Source organism: Helianthus annuus, chromosome 17, assembly GCF_002127325.2.
Source record: "Helianthus annuus cultivar XRQ/B chromosome 17, HanXRQr2.0-SUNRISE, whole genome shotgun sequence".
In the NCBI taxonomy this organism is placed as follows: Eukaryota; Viridiplantae; Streptophyta; class Magnoliopsida; order Asterales; family Asteraceae; genus Helianthus; species Helianthus annuus.
In genome coordinates this window covers 58899074-58914316 of record NC_035449.2, presented here as the reverse complement: position 1 = coordinate 58914316, position 15243 = coordinate 58899074, and the positions used below count along the sequence as shown (strand labels likewise).

General features: G+C 36.5%; 1 protein-coding gene across 1 annotated transcript; it reads left to right on the top strand.

Annotated features, from left to right (window-relative positions):
• Positions 1-8886: 8886 nt before the first annotated feature.
• LOC110926186 (glycerophosphodiester phosphodiesterase GDPD2) lies at positions 8887-11455 on the top strand. The gene is made up of 7 exons (XM_022169940.2): positions 8887-9168; positions 9239-9420; positions 9616-9675; positions 9792-10070; positions 10156-10251; positions 10721-10917; positions 11011-11455. Exons 1-7 carry the CDS (start codon positions 9066-9068, stop codon positions 11204-11206), a joined length of 1113 nt encoding a protein of 370 aa, XP_022025632.1. The 5' UTR covers positions 8887-9065; the 3' UTR covers positions 11207-11455.
• Positions 11456-15243: the final 3788 nt, after the last annotated feature.

The window sequence follows — 15243 nt, the reverse complement described above, 5'->3', positions numbered from 1 at the left end:
CATTTTTTGCTTGGTCTCTGCTCAAAACAAGCACACTATATTCTCTATTTCTTTTCTTCAGTTTTGGTTATGTTTTGTTTTTAATGTATCGGATAGCGTTAATATTTGATAACCATGTTCTGATCTAGGCCCATTCTGCGCTTACAATGATTCATTGGTTCAGTCGATCATCTGTCAAATATGTAGGCAAGCATCAGCAGTTTCCTACCTGTTTTGCTTACGTTTTCATTGGTTTGTCTAGCTCACTCGAAGCGAGTGGTCCATTAGCTTGTAGCACTTTGAGCGGTCCATTAGCTCGTAGCTGAACCAATGGCGCTAATGGCTTCTAGTTTAATCGATTAGACAGACCTGGTGCACAAGGTCACACGTTCAACTGTTCAAGCGAAACCAAATTACTTAAAACTAGTAAGATTATCCGCGCTACGCAGCGGGGTTTCGGTCGATATCTATTTTGCTTCCGTATAGAAACCGGAAGAAATATGCTTAGAAGAATATAAAACATGTTTTACATCGACCGGAAATCTTAAAAATAAATTTAAATTGGACAGCGAGACATGCTGATTTTAAATTAATTGTCAGTGGAAATGTAAACTCTATCTTAAATATAACTTTAATGAAAAAGGAACCTTAAACTAAAACACTAAATATAAAGAAAAGTAAAAATAATAAAAATAATAAAGTCAAAAAAAAAAAAAAAATCAAGAAAGAAACAAAAAAGCCAATAGGATGAAAGCAGTGTTCACACAATTTGCTAATTGTAATTTACGTCAAAACGTAGACCAACTTGAATTTATACTAACACGTGCATAAAAATAAGCACATAAGGAAGCATTTACGACGCGTTGCAGCAGTGTCGGAACGTAAAGTGACTCGAATTTATACCATTCAGTGAAAACGTATTATATTTGACCCAACTCGTTTCGAACAAAATTTACGTCAAAACGTAGAATAACGGAAACCATACATAAAAATAAGCAAAAAATATATTATATTTGACCCGACTCATTTTCAGAAAAAGAAAATTACGTCAAAACGTAGACCAACTGAAAAACGTGTATAATAATAAGTATAAAAACATATTACATTTGACCTAATTCATTTTTGAGAAAAATTTACGTCTAAACGTAATTAATTTGAATTTATACAACACATACATAAAAATACATTTGACCTAACTCATTTCTGAGAAAAATTTATGTCTAAACGTAAATTAATTTGAATTTATATCAACACATATATAAAAATAAACACATAAAACTCAATTACAAATTTCTTAGAAAGTTAAATGTTGTAAATGTTAACACTGAAAATTGAAAGGTATAAGTATACAAAAATAGAAAAGACAAAAAATTTAAAAAGAAAAAAAAAGACAAAAGATAAAAAAAAAAAAAAAAAAAAAAAACCAAAAAGCAAGTTATTTGTAAATGTAGGATATAGAATAGAATTTTCAAAGAGCTAATTTTTGTTTTACAAGATTCATCAGATTTGATGACAATTTTTTAATTTATGTGGATAGATATTTTCCAACAACAATATCGTTGTCCATATTCTCATTTTTATTAATGAATAATAAAAATATACACTATGTTTTACACGATATTATTCAATAATGAATAATAAAAATATACACTACGTTTTACACGATAGATATATTAGTCATTATTTTTCAAAAAAAAAAAAAAGATCAATTAGTCATTAACTTGTCAGATGACAACCAATTTCTCGTTGTGGATCCACATCAGCATGACATGGGTTCCCTCCCATTGTCCAAATAATATGTCTAGAAAATTAGGATAACGTGTTTGCGGTTTGTTCGCCGTCTATGACCGTTGACATTATGTCAATAATTTTCCAATATTTCTAGTTTTACCCTTCAACTATTGCAAATGCACCAAATAACACCTTTCTAGTTGTCCACAATAGAATTCCAAAACACATGCTACAATATGGCCATGAATAATAGTTATATGAAAACTGGACAGCCTGTAATCTAATTTTTTTAGACTGATTTAAGTATTCAAGTAGCGATGATTTCTTTTTTTAAATTGATGAGGATGTGCTTAAGGGATAATAGAAGGGGTGGAAGTGAAAATTTTCTAGTTGTTAGGTGGTCTCATTTGTTTCACAATATGTGTGGAACAGTCGTGTCTACACATCATGTCTATGTGTACGACAACCCTTATCCCTTTTTTAATTTACACTTCAAGCCCTTTCACATATCTGCCATCCTTAGACACCCTCCTCATTTAGAATTCTACTTATTTGGAGTATCTCAAATCAGATGCTAAAAACGCTTATAAGCATGTAGTGTTAGTTGCTCGTTACCTGTTATCCTTATGTAATTTGCCCTGGTGATTGAAATGAAATATATACAACATTTGCCTTTTAAATCATCTTTTACATTTATTAAAAATAATTAATAAAATTTAAACCTAAAACTTAGTTATAAAAGATAAAAATAGAAATGAAAAGAAAAAAGAAATATATAATGAAAATTTTAAAATGAATCAGGTACACCTCTTTTTTATCCAACTCTACTAGCTACCATTACGACTCCCTTTTTTCCGTTCTTCTATTCTCCCCAAACAAAGAAAAAGTAAAAAAACACAATACCTATGGACATACTTCTTCACCATGCGTGTCTCACAATTGTCTTGCTTTAGCGCTCTATTCATTGGCGGATGTCACCTCGGCTCATGAATGCCTCACCTGCTTGTTGAGGGTTACAACTTACGAGTTTCCTCTGCTTTCAATATAACATTGAAGTCCAATTAATAAACTATAAATAAAGTACATTTATATCTTTTCATCCAAAGATAATTATAAATTATGGTTATGTTTGTACTAAATAAATTCTACAAGGGTGTTAGATATTTTAGTGTAATCGGGGATTGACTTGGTGATCAAAGCGAATAATAATACACATCGAGCAAGTTAGGAGGTGCGGGAGTGCACGCTTGTTTGAGTTATTATTATTTGAAGTGTACGGGCGGAGCCCGTACTCTACGGGGGTTCCAAGGGGGCAGCGCCCCTTGGCGGGGGTCCGGGGGCAGCGCCCCTGGGAGCAGGGTCCAAGGGGCGGCAGCCCCTGGCGGGGTCCAAGGGGCAGAGCCCCTGGCTGGGGTCGAGCTGCCAGGTCAGCTTGGAAAAATTTTATTTTTATTAAATTGCTTTAATAAAAATGTGACAGAAATTTTATTTTTCTGAATTTTGCCACATTTTCGAAAGTTTTGAAAATGGCAGTTAAATGGCAGTTTTGTCCAAAAAATTGGATTAACTGCCATTGGGCAGTTACACCCCAAACTCTCAATTTCGTATTCAGTTTTTGATCACAATTTTCTCTGGTTCAAAAAAAAATTTTCGCACACAGAAACATACACTGGTTCTATTCTCGAAATCAGAGTTGTATCCGATTGAATTATTCGGGTGAACCACCGAAATAATTTGATCTGAGAGTGATTACACGCCTCTCTGATCGTCCGGAAAACCGAAATTCCCCAACAAAGATCAAATTAATTTCTGTGAAGATGGCAAGCGGATCGATGAAGGATATGATAATCAAGGAGAACAAACTGGAGAAGTTCGAAGGTGTGGACTTCCGAAGATGGCAGAAGAAGATGCATTTTCTTCTGAGTTCGTTGAAGGTTGTGTACGTGTTGACTACTCCAATCCCGGAGATACAGGAGGAGGGAAATCTGGAGCAAATCAGGAAGAGGTCGAAGTGGGAGAACGACAATTATATCTGTCTTGGCCACATCCTGAACGGTATGTCTGATCCCTTATTTGATGTTTATCAAAATGTTGAAACTGCAAAGTTACTGTGGGACACGTTGGAAGCCAAATACATGGCAGAAGATTCTTCTAGTAAGAAGTTTCTTGTGAGTAATTTTAATAATTACAAAATGGTTGATGAACGGCCTGTGATGGAACAATATCATGAATTGCTACGAATTCTGGGGCAGTTTGCCCAACATGATATGAAGATGGATGAATCCATCTCTGTTTCGAGTATCATTGACAAGTTACCTCCTTCCTGGAGAGATGTTAAACATAATCTGAAACATCAGAAAGGAGAGTTAACTTTGGTTGAACTTGGAAGCCACTTCAGAATCGAAGAAGGCTTGAGGGCACAGGAAAATGTGTTGGTCAATGATGAAAAGAAACGGGCTGGATCAAGTTCTGTGAACATGGTTGAAACAGGTGAATCATCCAAAGGAAACAGTAAGTTCAAAGGGAAACGCAAGTTTCAAGGAAACAACAATTCGGGTTCAAACAAAAAGCCGAATTACCCTTGCTGGAAATGTGGTAAGGTGGGTCACTTTAAGAAGGACTGTAAGTTGATGAAGAAAAACAAGAAGTCTGGTTCAAAGGACAAGCAAGAGGCTGGTTCTAGCGGGTCCAAGGACCCGGGCAAGCAAGGTCAGAATTTAGTACAATTTAATAATTCGGTTCAGAATTATGTGTCACTAATTTCTGAGGCATTTTATGTGCAGGATGATGACATTGCTTGGTGGGTTGATTCGGGTGCAACAAGTCATGTATGCAAGGATCTTCGTTGGTTTAAAGACTTTCAACCAATCGAAGACGGGTCTATCATAAAGATGGGGAATGTTGCAACTGAACCAATCAAGGGAATAGGAACTGTTAATCTTGTGTTTACTTCTGGGAAAACTTTACTTTTGAACAATGTTTTGTATGCGCCCGGGATTCGAAAGAATCTGTTAAGTGGCATTGTGTTGAATAATTGTGGGTACAAACAAGTATTGGAAAGTGACAAGTATATCTTGTCAAGACATGGTACCTTTGTTGGTTTTGGTTATCTATGTAATGGTATGTTTATGTTAAATGTTGATGTCTCGTTTATGAATGAATCTGTTTGTGTTGCTTCAACTAGTAATGTTAATGATGTACCTTCAACTAGTAATGCAAACTGCATAGCTTCAACTAGTAGACACAACTTGACTGAATCGGAATTATGGCATGCTAGACTAGGACATGTACATTATAAAAGAGTTAAAGAAATGTCTAAAATGAGTTTAATTCCGCCTATTAACATAAACAATGATAAATGCCATGTTTGCAAGTTGAATAAGATAACCAAAAAGCCTTTCATGCAACATGTTCATAGGGAAACTAAAGTGTTAGATTTGATACATAGCGATCTATGTGATTTTCATGCTACACCATCTTTAGGTAATAAAAAATATGTAGTAACATTTATAGATGATTCTACTAGATTTTGTTACGTATATTTGTTGCATGCTAAGGATGAAGCTCTTGAAAAGTTTAAGATTTATAAACAAGAAGTAGAGCTTCATCGGAGTGGGTTGATCAAAACCCTACATACGGACAGAGGTGGTGAGTACTTTGATCCGGTGTATTTCCAATCTACTGGAATAATACACCATACCACAGCTCCATACACACCGGAACAAAATGGTGTGGCGGAAAGGAAAAATAGGACTTTAAAGGAAATGGTCAATACCATGTTGTCCTATTCGGGCCTAAGTGAGGGCTTTTGGGGTGAGGCTATGTTGACAGCCTGCTATTTACTAAATAGGGTTCCAAATAAAAGGAACAAGACCACCCCTCATGAGCTTTGGTATAGAAAACCACCTGAGCTGCATAAGTTGAGAGTTTGGGGTTGTAGAGCCGTGGTGAGGCTCACTGATCCTAAAATAAGGAACATAGGGGAAAGAGGTATAGACTGCATTTTCATTGGGTATGCGGAGCATTCATTTGCTCACAGGTTCTATGTTATAGAACCAAATGACTACGTGTCAGTGCATACGGTTATTGAGGCAAGAAATGCAGAGTATGATGAGAATAGATTCTCTTCAATGCCTAGGCCTAGAGACATGGTTCCAAGCTCTAGTAACTCTCACGTGGCTGATCAAGTGATTGATACTCCTCCAGAACTTAGGAGGAGTGGTAGAGCAAGAAAAGCTAAATCATTTGGTGATGATTTTCAGCTATATTTGGTTGAAGGATCTAGAGATGAAATTAAAATTCAATATCAATATTGCTTCAATATTGAGGAAGATCCTAAAACCTATAGTGAAGCCATGGCATCTCGAGATGTAGCTTTCTGGAAAGAAGCTATAAATGATGAGATGGACTCTATTATGCAGAATAACACTTGGAAACTGTCTGATCTGCCCCCTGGGTGTAAACCACTTGGTTGTAAATGGATCTTCAAGAAGAAGATGAAAGTAGATGGTTCAATTGAAAAGTTTAAAGCCCGATTGGTTATCCAAGGCTTTAGACAAAAGGAAGGAATTGACTACTTTGATACATATGCTCCTGTAGCAAGAATATCCACTATTAGATTGTTGGTTGCCTTGGCTGCAATACACAATCTTGTAATTCACCAAATGGATGTGAAAACTGCTTTCCTGAATGGTGATTTGGATGAGGAGATATATATGAAACAACCAGAGGGTTTTGTTATGCCTGGCAATGAGCATAAGGTGTGTAAGCTAGTTAAGTCATTATATGGCTTAAAGCAAGCACCAAAACAGTGGCATCAAAAGTTTGATGAAGTGGTTTTGTCTAATGGTTTTGTATTAAACCAAGCAGACAAGTGTGTATATAGCAAATTTGATGATTCTAGGAAAGGAGTCATAATTTGTCTATATGTAGATGACATGTTGATCTTCGGTACTGACCAGGATCAAGTTGATAAAACAAAGAAATTCTTGTCATCTTGTTTTGATATGAAAGACTTGGGGGAGGCGGAAGTGATCCTTGGTATAAGGATCAAACGGGAGAACAATGGCATATCTATCTCTCAATCTCATTATATTGAGAAGATATTGAAAAAGTTCAATTTTCATGATAGTTCTCCAGTTAGCACTCCAATGGATCCTGCTTTTAAACTCTCACCTAATGAAGGTGTAGCTGTAAGCCAACTTGAATATTCAAGGGCCATTGGATCCCTCATGTATGCCATGATTAGCACTAGACCGGATATAGCTTATGCTGTTGGAAAGCTTAGTAGGTATACTAGCAATCCAGGTGCAAGTCATTGGCAAGCAATGAATCGAGTATTTAGGTACTTGAAAGGAACCATGAAATATGGTTTGACCTATACTGGATTTCCTTCGGTTTTAGAAGGTTATTCGGATGCAAGCTGGATTAAAAACAAGGAAGATCATTCTTCCACGAGTGGATGGACTTTTCTGCTCGGAGGAGGTGCCATATCTTGGGCATCTAAAAAACAGACTTGCATAACTGATTCGACAATGGAGTCTGAGTTTGTTGCATTAGCCGCAGCTGGCAAAGAAGCTGAGTGGCTAAGAAACTTGATTTATGAGATTCCATTGTGGCCCAAACCTATATCACCAATATCTATTAGATGTGATAGTGCTGCTACCTTGGCTAAGGCATATAGCCAAGTGTATAATGGGAAGTCTAGACACTTAGGTGTTAGACACAGCATGATTCGTGAGCTCATCACGCAAGGGGTGATATCGGTGGAGTTTGTGAGAACTCAACAGAATTTAGCCGACCACTTAACCAAAGAGTTATGTAGAGATCTTGTGCACAAGGCGGCTGTAGGGATGGGATTAAAGTCCACCTGAGATTTCTCGTGTTAAGATACCCAATTCCCACCTAATATGACGTTAGGTGCTGAATTCAATGTGGAAAGCTTAACATCTAGAAATTGGAACACATTAGTAGCATCATCCCAAGGTATGTGTTCAGACCTGCAAGTTAAAGGAGGTTGAAGGTTCTCTTCTTAATAGTTCTTTGAAAAATTGCATATGCAGGTGCAAGAATAAAGAGCTACCTATATGAGCATGAAGTTTAGCCGCTTCAAGAAGCTAGGACTTGGCTTTGATATGTTCATTGAAGGATGGGACACAGGCTAGTAAAAAATAGTGTCAAGAAAGAACATTAGAGTATGTAAACTTGTGTGTATATTATCTTCATGTATTCACTGAATAGAAAGGGTTCAATCCTTAGCGACACCCCTATATTCGAATATTTGGAATGTGTAATATACTAATGTGAAATTCAATCGTCGCGATATTTCATTTATGCATAAGTTTGATTTGTTGTGAATTTGTATAAGTTAATCAAGGATTACGCTAAAATGGGGGAGGAATGTTAGATATTTTAGTGTAATCGGGGATTGACTTGGTGATCAAAGCGAATAATAATACACATCGAGCAAGTTAGGAGGTGCGGGAGTGCACGCTTGTTTGAGTTATTATTATTTGAAGTGTACGGGCGGAGCCCGTACTCTACGGGGGTTCCAAGGGGGCAGCGCCCCTTGGCGGGGGTCCGGGGGCAGCGCCCCTGGGAGCAGGGTCCAAGGGGCGGCAGCCCCTGGCGGGGTCCAAGGGGCAGAGCCCCTGGCTGGGGTCGAGCTGCCAGGTCAGCTTGGAAAAATTTTATTTTTATTAAATTGCTTTAATAAAAATGTGACAGAAATTTTATTTTTCTGAATTTTGCCACATTTTCGAAAGTTTTGAAAATGGCAGTTAAATGGCAGTTTTGTCCAAAAAATTGGATTAACTGCCATTGGGCAGTTACACCCCAAACTCTCAATTTCGTATTCAGTTTTTGATCACAATTTTCTCTGGTTCAAAAAAAAATTTTCGCACACAGAAACATACACTGGTTCTATTCTCGAAATCAGAGTTGTATCCGATTGAATTATTCGGGTGAACCACCGAAATAATTTGATCTGAGAGTGATTACACGCCTCTCTGATCGTCCGGAAAACCGAAATTCCCCAACAAAGGGTGTCTTGGATAAACTCCTAATTTGTTAACGTCATGTGCCATAAAGCGTAAATATAGAAACGATTTGATTGGGTCAAAACAAACCATTCCTTAAAATAATCACATAAAAAAACAATCATAAGGAGGTTCATCTGAGCGAATATTCCATAAGGAGATCCAATACCCCCTTGTCACTGTCACGGTGACGGTGACGGTGACGGGGATCCGTCACAATTCCATCGCTTAAATACCCTCTTCAAACCCTTTTCTTCCCACCAACAATTCTACCATAAACCAACTCAACCATCATCAATAACCACAACAACCACAACAATGGCTGTCAAAGCCGGTATTCATTTCTCCGACTTGCCACATCTTGATCAGGTCCACGACGCCACCGCCTCGTTGTCGGTCTACGCCACCCGTATCCCCACCGGTACGATTATTAATATTGTTTTTTTTTAAATAATTTAGGTGTAGATGTTGATTGTGTGATTATTGTACAGGAGTGGATGTGAGTAATGTACGGAAAGGTTTACCGAAATTCACGGTGGTCGGTCACCGGGGTCATGGGATGAACATCTTGCAGTCAACGGATAAGAGAATGAAAACTTTTAAAGAGAATTCAATTCTTTCGTTCAATAAAGCTGCTGATCATCCACTCGATTTCATTGAATTTGACGTTCAGGTATTTTTTTTTCAGACATGTGTTGTGTTTTCGTTTTCTGTTCGCCGCGTATGACTTTTTGATTTTTTTTTTTAATTTTGAGTTTGATTAAATGCAAGATTTGACCTGATAATGTCTACATGATCTTTGTTATGATAATAATCTAGCAAACAAAATGCATTTGGATGTGAAACGAGATCTCTGATCGTTTTGTAGGTGACAAAAGACGACACACCGATTATTTTCCACGACAATTTCATCATCTCTGAAGAGAATGTAAGTTTGTTTAATGTTTTTATACATCTTTTTTAAGATAATATTAGGATAATCATATAATCATATTTTATGTGTTTTATATCTTTGAAATTAATGTATGTAATTGGGTATTTCAGGGCAATGTAGTTGAAAAACGGGTCACCGATCTGACATTGGATGAGTTCTTCAGTTATGGTCCTCAGAGAGCAAAAGATGAGGTGGGCAAGTCTTTGCTAAGGAAATCAAACGGAAAGATTGTGCGTTGGGACGTTGAGATCGACGATCATTCTTGCACATTGGCCGAAGCTTTCCAAAAAGTGAACCCTTGTTTGGGATTCAACATTGAGTTGAAATTTGATGATTATGTTGTTTATGAACAAGAGTATCTCATTCATGTTCTTCAAGTAATCTTGAAGGTACGCAAATTAGAGCAGCGATTTTTCGTGTTAATTGTTACCATTTTGTGTTGATTAATATTTTTTTTTGTAATGTTTGGTTTAGGTGGTGTATGAAAATGCCCAAGAAAGACCTGTACTTTTCTCTAGCTTCCAGCCTGATGTAGCCTTGCTGATGAAGAAACTTCAGCATCAATACCCGGTTAGTATTTGACGATTTTCTGTTTTGTTAGTGGTATCAATGATCTGGTTGAATCGAGTTGGTTGGTCAGCACCATTATGACATAGAATGGAAGCATATATAAACACCTAAATTAGGACAATTTGTCAGGCAAGATTACAAGTACTTTAGTGGTCCGTCAGTAATTTAAATTTGCTGTTAAAAAATAAATTGTAATTACAATTGAAACATATATAAACACTTAAATTAGGACAATTTGTGATTTATGAGTTTTACACTAAAAAAGAAAAGATCTAGAAATCACTAAAATTGGTGCAAGTTTTTCACCAACGAAATCGATACCCTAATAGAGGGAATTTAGGTCCGACAATTGGGTTTGTTACATGATCAGGCTCGTTGAGACCTTTCCATCTGTTGCTTATGGGCCCGTAACTCCACATGTACCACGTATCAAATTCATAAACAGTTGTATCTAAAAATGAATGGACAGGTGTACTTCTTGACAAATGGAGGAAACGAGACATACGACGATGTTCGAATGAATTCGTTAGAAGAAGCAAAGAATCTAGCCATATCGGGCGGATTAGATGGCGTTGTTTCAGAAGTAAAGGGTATATTTAGAAACCCTTCCGTAGTAAGAGAAATCAAAGAATCAAATCTATCCCTCCTAACTTATGGAAAACTAAAGTGAGTTTTCTTTCGGTGTTTTATCCATGTCGATCCCGCCATTTCAAGGATATGATTATATATTTATATTAATCATTGTTGTTGTTTATGCAGTAATGTCCCTGAAGCTGTTCATGTTCAGTATCTTATGGGTGTAGAGGGTGTGATTGTGGATTTAGTAGAAGAAATTACAAGTGCTGTTGCAGGTTTAAAACCAGGATTGGAAGAAGGAGTGCAAGGGAAAGAGAAGACAGATAAGATTGAATTGTCATTTTTGCTGAATTTGATTTCACAAGTGATTCAGCATTGATTGTTTGTACATTGGGTTTGGGTCGAGTCGGGTCGTGGTAGTCCATTTGTAAAAAATTTATTGTATACTGTGGGGGGAATTGAGTTTGATTAGGGTTAATGAGTGGTGGAGTTCCTCTTGGATCTCCAACTTTAGCAGGAAAAAGGTTGATTGATCATCATGATTCATGATCATTGATTGATACAGATTGTGTTGTACAACCAGCTTTTGCCCTTATAAAGGAATTAAAAATTACCAAAAATTGAATTACATGTTGGAATCATGTTGATTATAGATTCTCAAAACAACTTATAGACTTATAGTTGTTGAATTTTAGCATGAAATATTGGATTGTTAATGGCATCCTTAGCCCAGGGTTTTTGGCCTTACGGACACCAAGGCGTTTTCGTCACAGATCAAAAGTCCGTGACTTGTTCATCTCATCATTTATGTGATAGGGGGTTAAGAGAATGATAAGACTGCGGAGTATGGGGCGGGGGTTTGGGCGTGGGTGGGCTGAAAACGCCCAAGCCACCACCCTGGGTGGGCATGAGTTTGGGCGTGGCCCCTTTTTCATGGGTTTGAAGCCGGGCGTGGGGCGGGCTAGCAAGATGACATGGCAGGCTCTCAATGGCTATGTGTCAACTCATGCCCCCAACCCAAGCTCCCAACTCAAGCCCCACCATACCCCATGGGCGTGAGTTTTTTTTTTTTCCATTTTTTTCCCATTCCACGTGTCAACAAATGCCCCAACCCATGCCCCAACCCAAGCCCACCATACCCACAGTCTAAGGGGGAAACTCCTTGATCTTGTTCATCTCATCTTTTTATTTTCAACGTGCCATAACTTATTATTTGCTTATACGTACAAAGGAAGTAAAATGTAGAGTATAATCATGGCTGAAGTTATCTTATTATTTGCTTGTAATTGTTGTTAATAAGCTAACTACACAGTTAACTTTGTTGAGATATCAAGTAGTATGATTAAACTATTTATTTATAAGTATATTTATAGAATATTTTAATTGTAAAAAATTTATGATATCCATATAGATATGATACTTTGCAATAAACTAAAGGTTGTTGTCTTACAAACACCACTAACATATCAACCAGACAATATTGATGTGTTGTTTAAGGATCAAATCATATGTCTGCATAATGTGTATGACTAACAAAAAAATAAAGAAATGACTGATTTAACCATTAACAAAGTCATACCGCGACACTTTTTGCACTATAATGACTTGATTCGACCTCATATGGTTCCATGTACCTAAAATATATAATTCAAAATCAAAATACAAAATGCATGGGTCTTTTTAGTGGACAACAATTAAAATATATTATTGTTTAATGTCAAATAACTAATAGGTTTGATGTAAAGGTTGTGAGTTTAAGTTGTACTTGAGACAAAAGAACCAAATGTATATATCATAGACATAGGTTTTGTCGGTCCATCTTAAGAGGTTTCAAGTGCACATGTTAATTAATTATTAATTACATAACTTATAAATATGAGTTGACGTTAATGCTTTTTTTTTTTTTTTTAATTTTGTTTATATACTGAGTTTCCCAATCTTTTTAAGTTAATAACAAATTTATTTTGATGTATTTCCTACATATACATTTACGTGATGAGGAATAGTTTATTGGCAAAAAATGGCGGCCACTAACATGGTTATTGGCCAAAAATGGCGGCCACTAACATGATGTTTTTTTTTTTTTTTTTTTTTTTTATTAGCATATGATAGTTATCAATAACTTAAAAAAAGGGATATAATAGTGTTTTCCTGCCATTGGTCGAAATGGGCGGCTGACAATACACCATTGGACAAACCAGTTTATTATTTTTTACCCGTTTTAAAATTACGTCTTTGCCCCTGAATAGTTTTCCTCTGCCATTGGTTCAAATGGGCGGAGGGCAATACCAATTGGACCAACCAGTTTAATATTTTTTACCCACTTTAAAATTACGTTTTTCCCTTAGTTAAAAAACACGGTTATACCCCAACTTCAAAATACATTTACCCTTTTGCCCCGATCTAAAAAATACGAATTCGCCCTCGGTAAAAAAATAACGCTTTTACCGTCAGCCAAAATTACGTTTTCGCCCCAGTTCAAAATAAAAATTCCCTCCCCCCGGGCTCAAAATTACGATTTTACACCAGTTGATTATTTTATACCCACTTTAAAATTACGGTTTTGCCTCCAGTTTAAAATTAGTCTTTGCCCCATGTTCAAAATAAAATTATGCTTTCGCCTCCAGCTAAAATTTACGAATCTCTCCTCGATTCAAAATTACGATATCACCCTCAATTCAAAATTATGTTTTTGCCCCCAGTGCAAAATAAAAATATGGTTTTCCTCTAGCTAAAAATTAGGATTTTACCCTTAGGAAAAAAATTCGGTTTTTCCCCCAAGTAAAAGTAAAAATATAACTTTGCCCCCAGCTAAAAATCGTGTCAAGAAGCTGCCTAACACTCTTTTTACTTTTCCTTTCTAGCAAAACTATAGTACTGTTTTTTTAATTGGTTGAGAATTATTCGGCCATCGTCCCGCAAAGCGGGCGGGACATCACCTAGTTTAATATATAATATAGTAAAAATCTCCTTTGTTTATATACTGGATTGTTTTTCTTAAAAACATAAAAAATGAATATCCATATATATAGAAAACTTAATCACCCAACAAACTTGGTGGTGAATGAATGGTGGTGAGTACAGTAAGAGGAAGGTAGTGTAAGTTGGGATCAAACTGGTCTGGATTGGATCGAATCCAAAGGACCAGGACTAAAAAATCTAGAAAAGCAAACTTGATGATTAGGGTTGTAAACGAACTGAAAGTTCAGCGAACAATTTGTGAATCGTTCGGCAGGAAGTTCGTTTATGTTCGTTCGTTTAGTAAATGAATGAACACGAACAAGAAATTTCGTTCGTTAAGTTAAACGAACGAACATGAACAAAGGTTGCGTTCGCTCGTTTATGTTCGTGAACGTTCGGTAATGTGTTCATTTATGTTCCTGAGCGTTCGGTAATGAGTTCATTTTTGTTTGCTCGTCAATATTTATTTGTGTTAATTCGTTTAAAGGTTTTTATATGTTGTATTTTGTTTTATTATTTCTAGTTTTTTAAATTTGAAAACCCTACTTATATGCCTTTCACAACATCCCTCATCTCACTATTTTATAGTTTGAGCTAAAGCTTGAAAAATTCTTAATTTTGTGTTTATCATGTTTTTGATAATCACGCCAACTGTGTTTGGATAATTATGTTAAGTGTTTATTTATTTTTTGTGGATTCTTCATAATGTTTGTGATGAAAATGCAGATTTTATTCTAAAATGAATATTGTGTTCATAAACGTCGTTTGTGTTCATTTATGTTCATGAACATTTGTTAGAGTTCAGTAGTATATGGTAAGTGTTCGTGAACAGTTCACGAACATGTTCGTTTCCTTAATCAACGAACACGAACAAGAAATCTCGTTCGGTAAGCGTTCGTGAACAGTTCATGAACAAGCTTGTTCCTCAACGAACGAACACGAACAATGACTTGTTCGTGTTCGTTCGGTTCGTTTACAGCCCTATTGATGATCGAATCATTAAAGGATGGACCAATCTTTTGTTACTCGGGTTGGGTGGGCCAGGTTATGCTTCGGGTTAGGCCTAGACCGAAGTGGTGGGCCAGATTTGTAAAGTCACCAGGCCAAAATGTATCCAAACATGTATTCAATATTGAATATTCATACATGAAAAATAATCAAGCATAATCAAAACAAGTTAAAACTCATGTTATCTTTCAAGTTAATATTAATCAAACCTCATATTTACAATAGAATTAGCGTCATATTTGATAAACTCAACGAAACGATGAACGCAATGAGGAAAAACAATCCAACTTATGACAAGAAAACTCAGTCCTTATTGGGCTTTCGTCAGGTTTAGATTGACCAGGCCCAAAACCGATTACACTTAATTCCTAGGACCAACTGACCAAGGGTCGCACTCGCACCACACCCAGTGAGATTTAATCAGGCTGGTCTTGAGTCGGTTTAGAT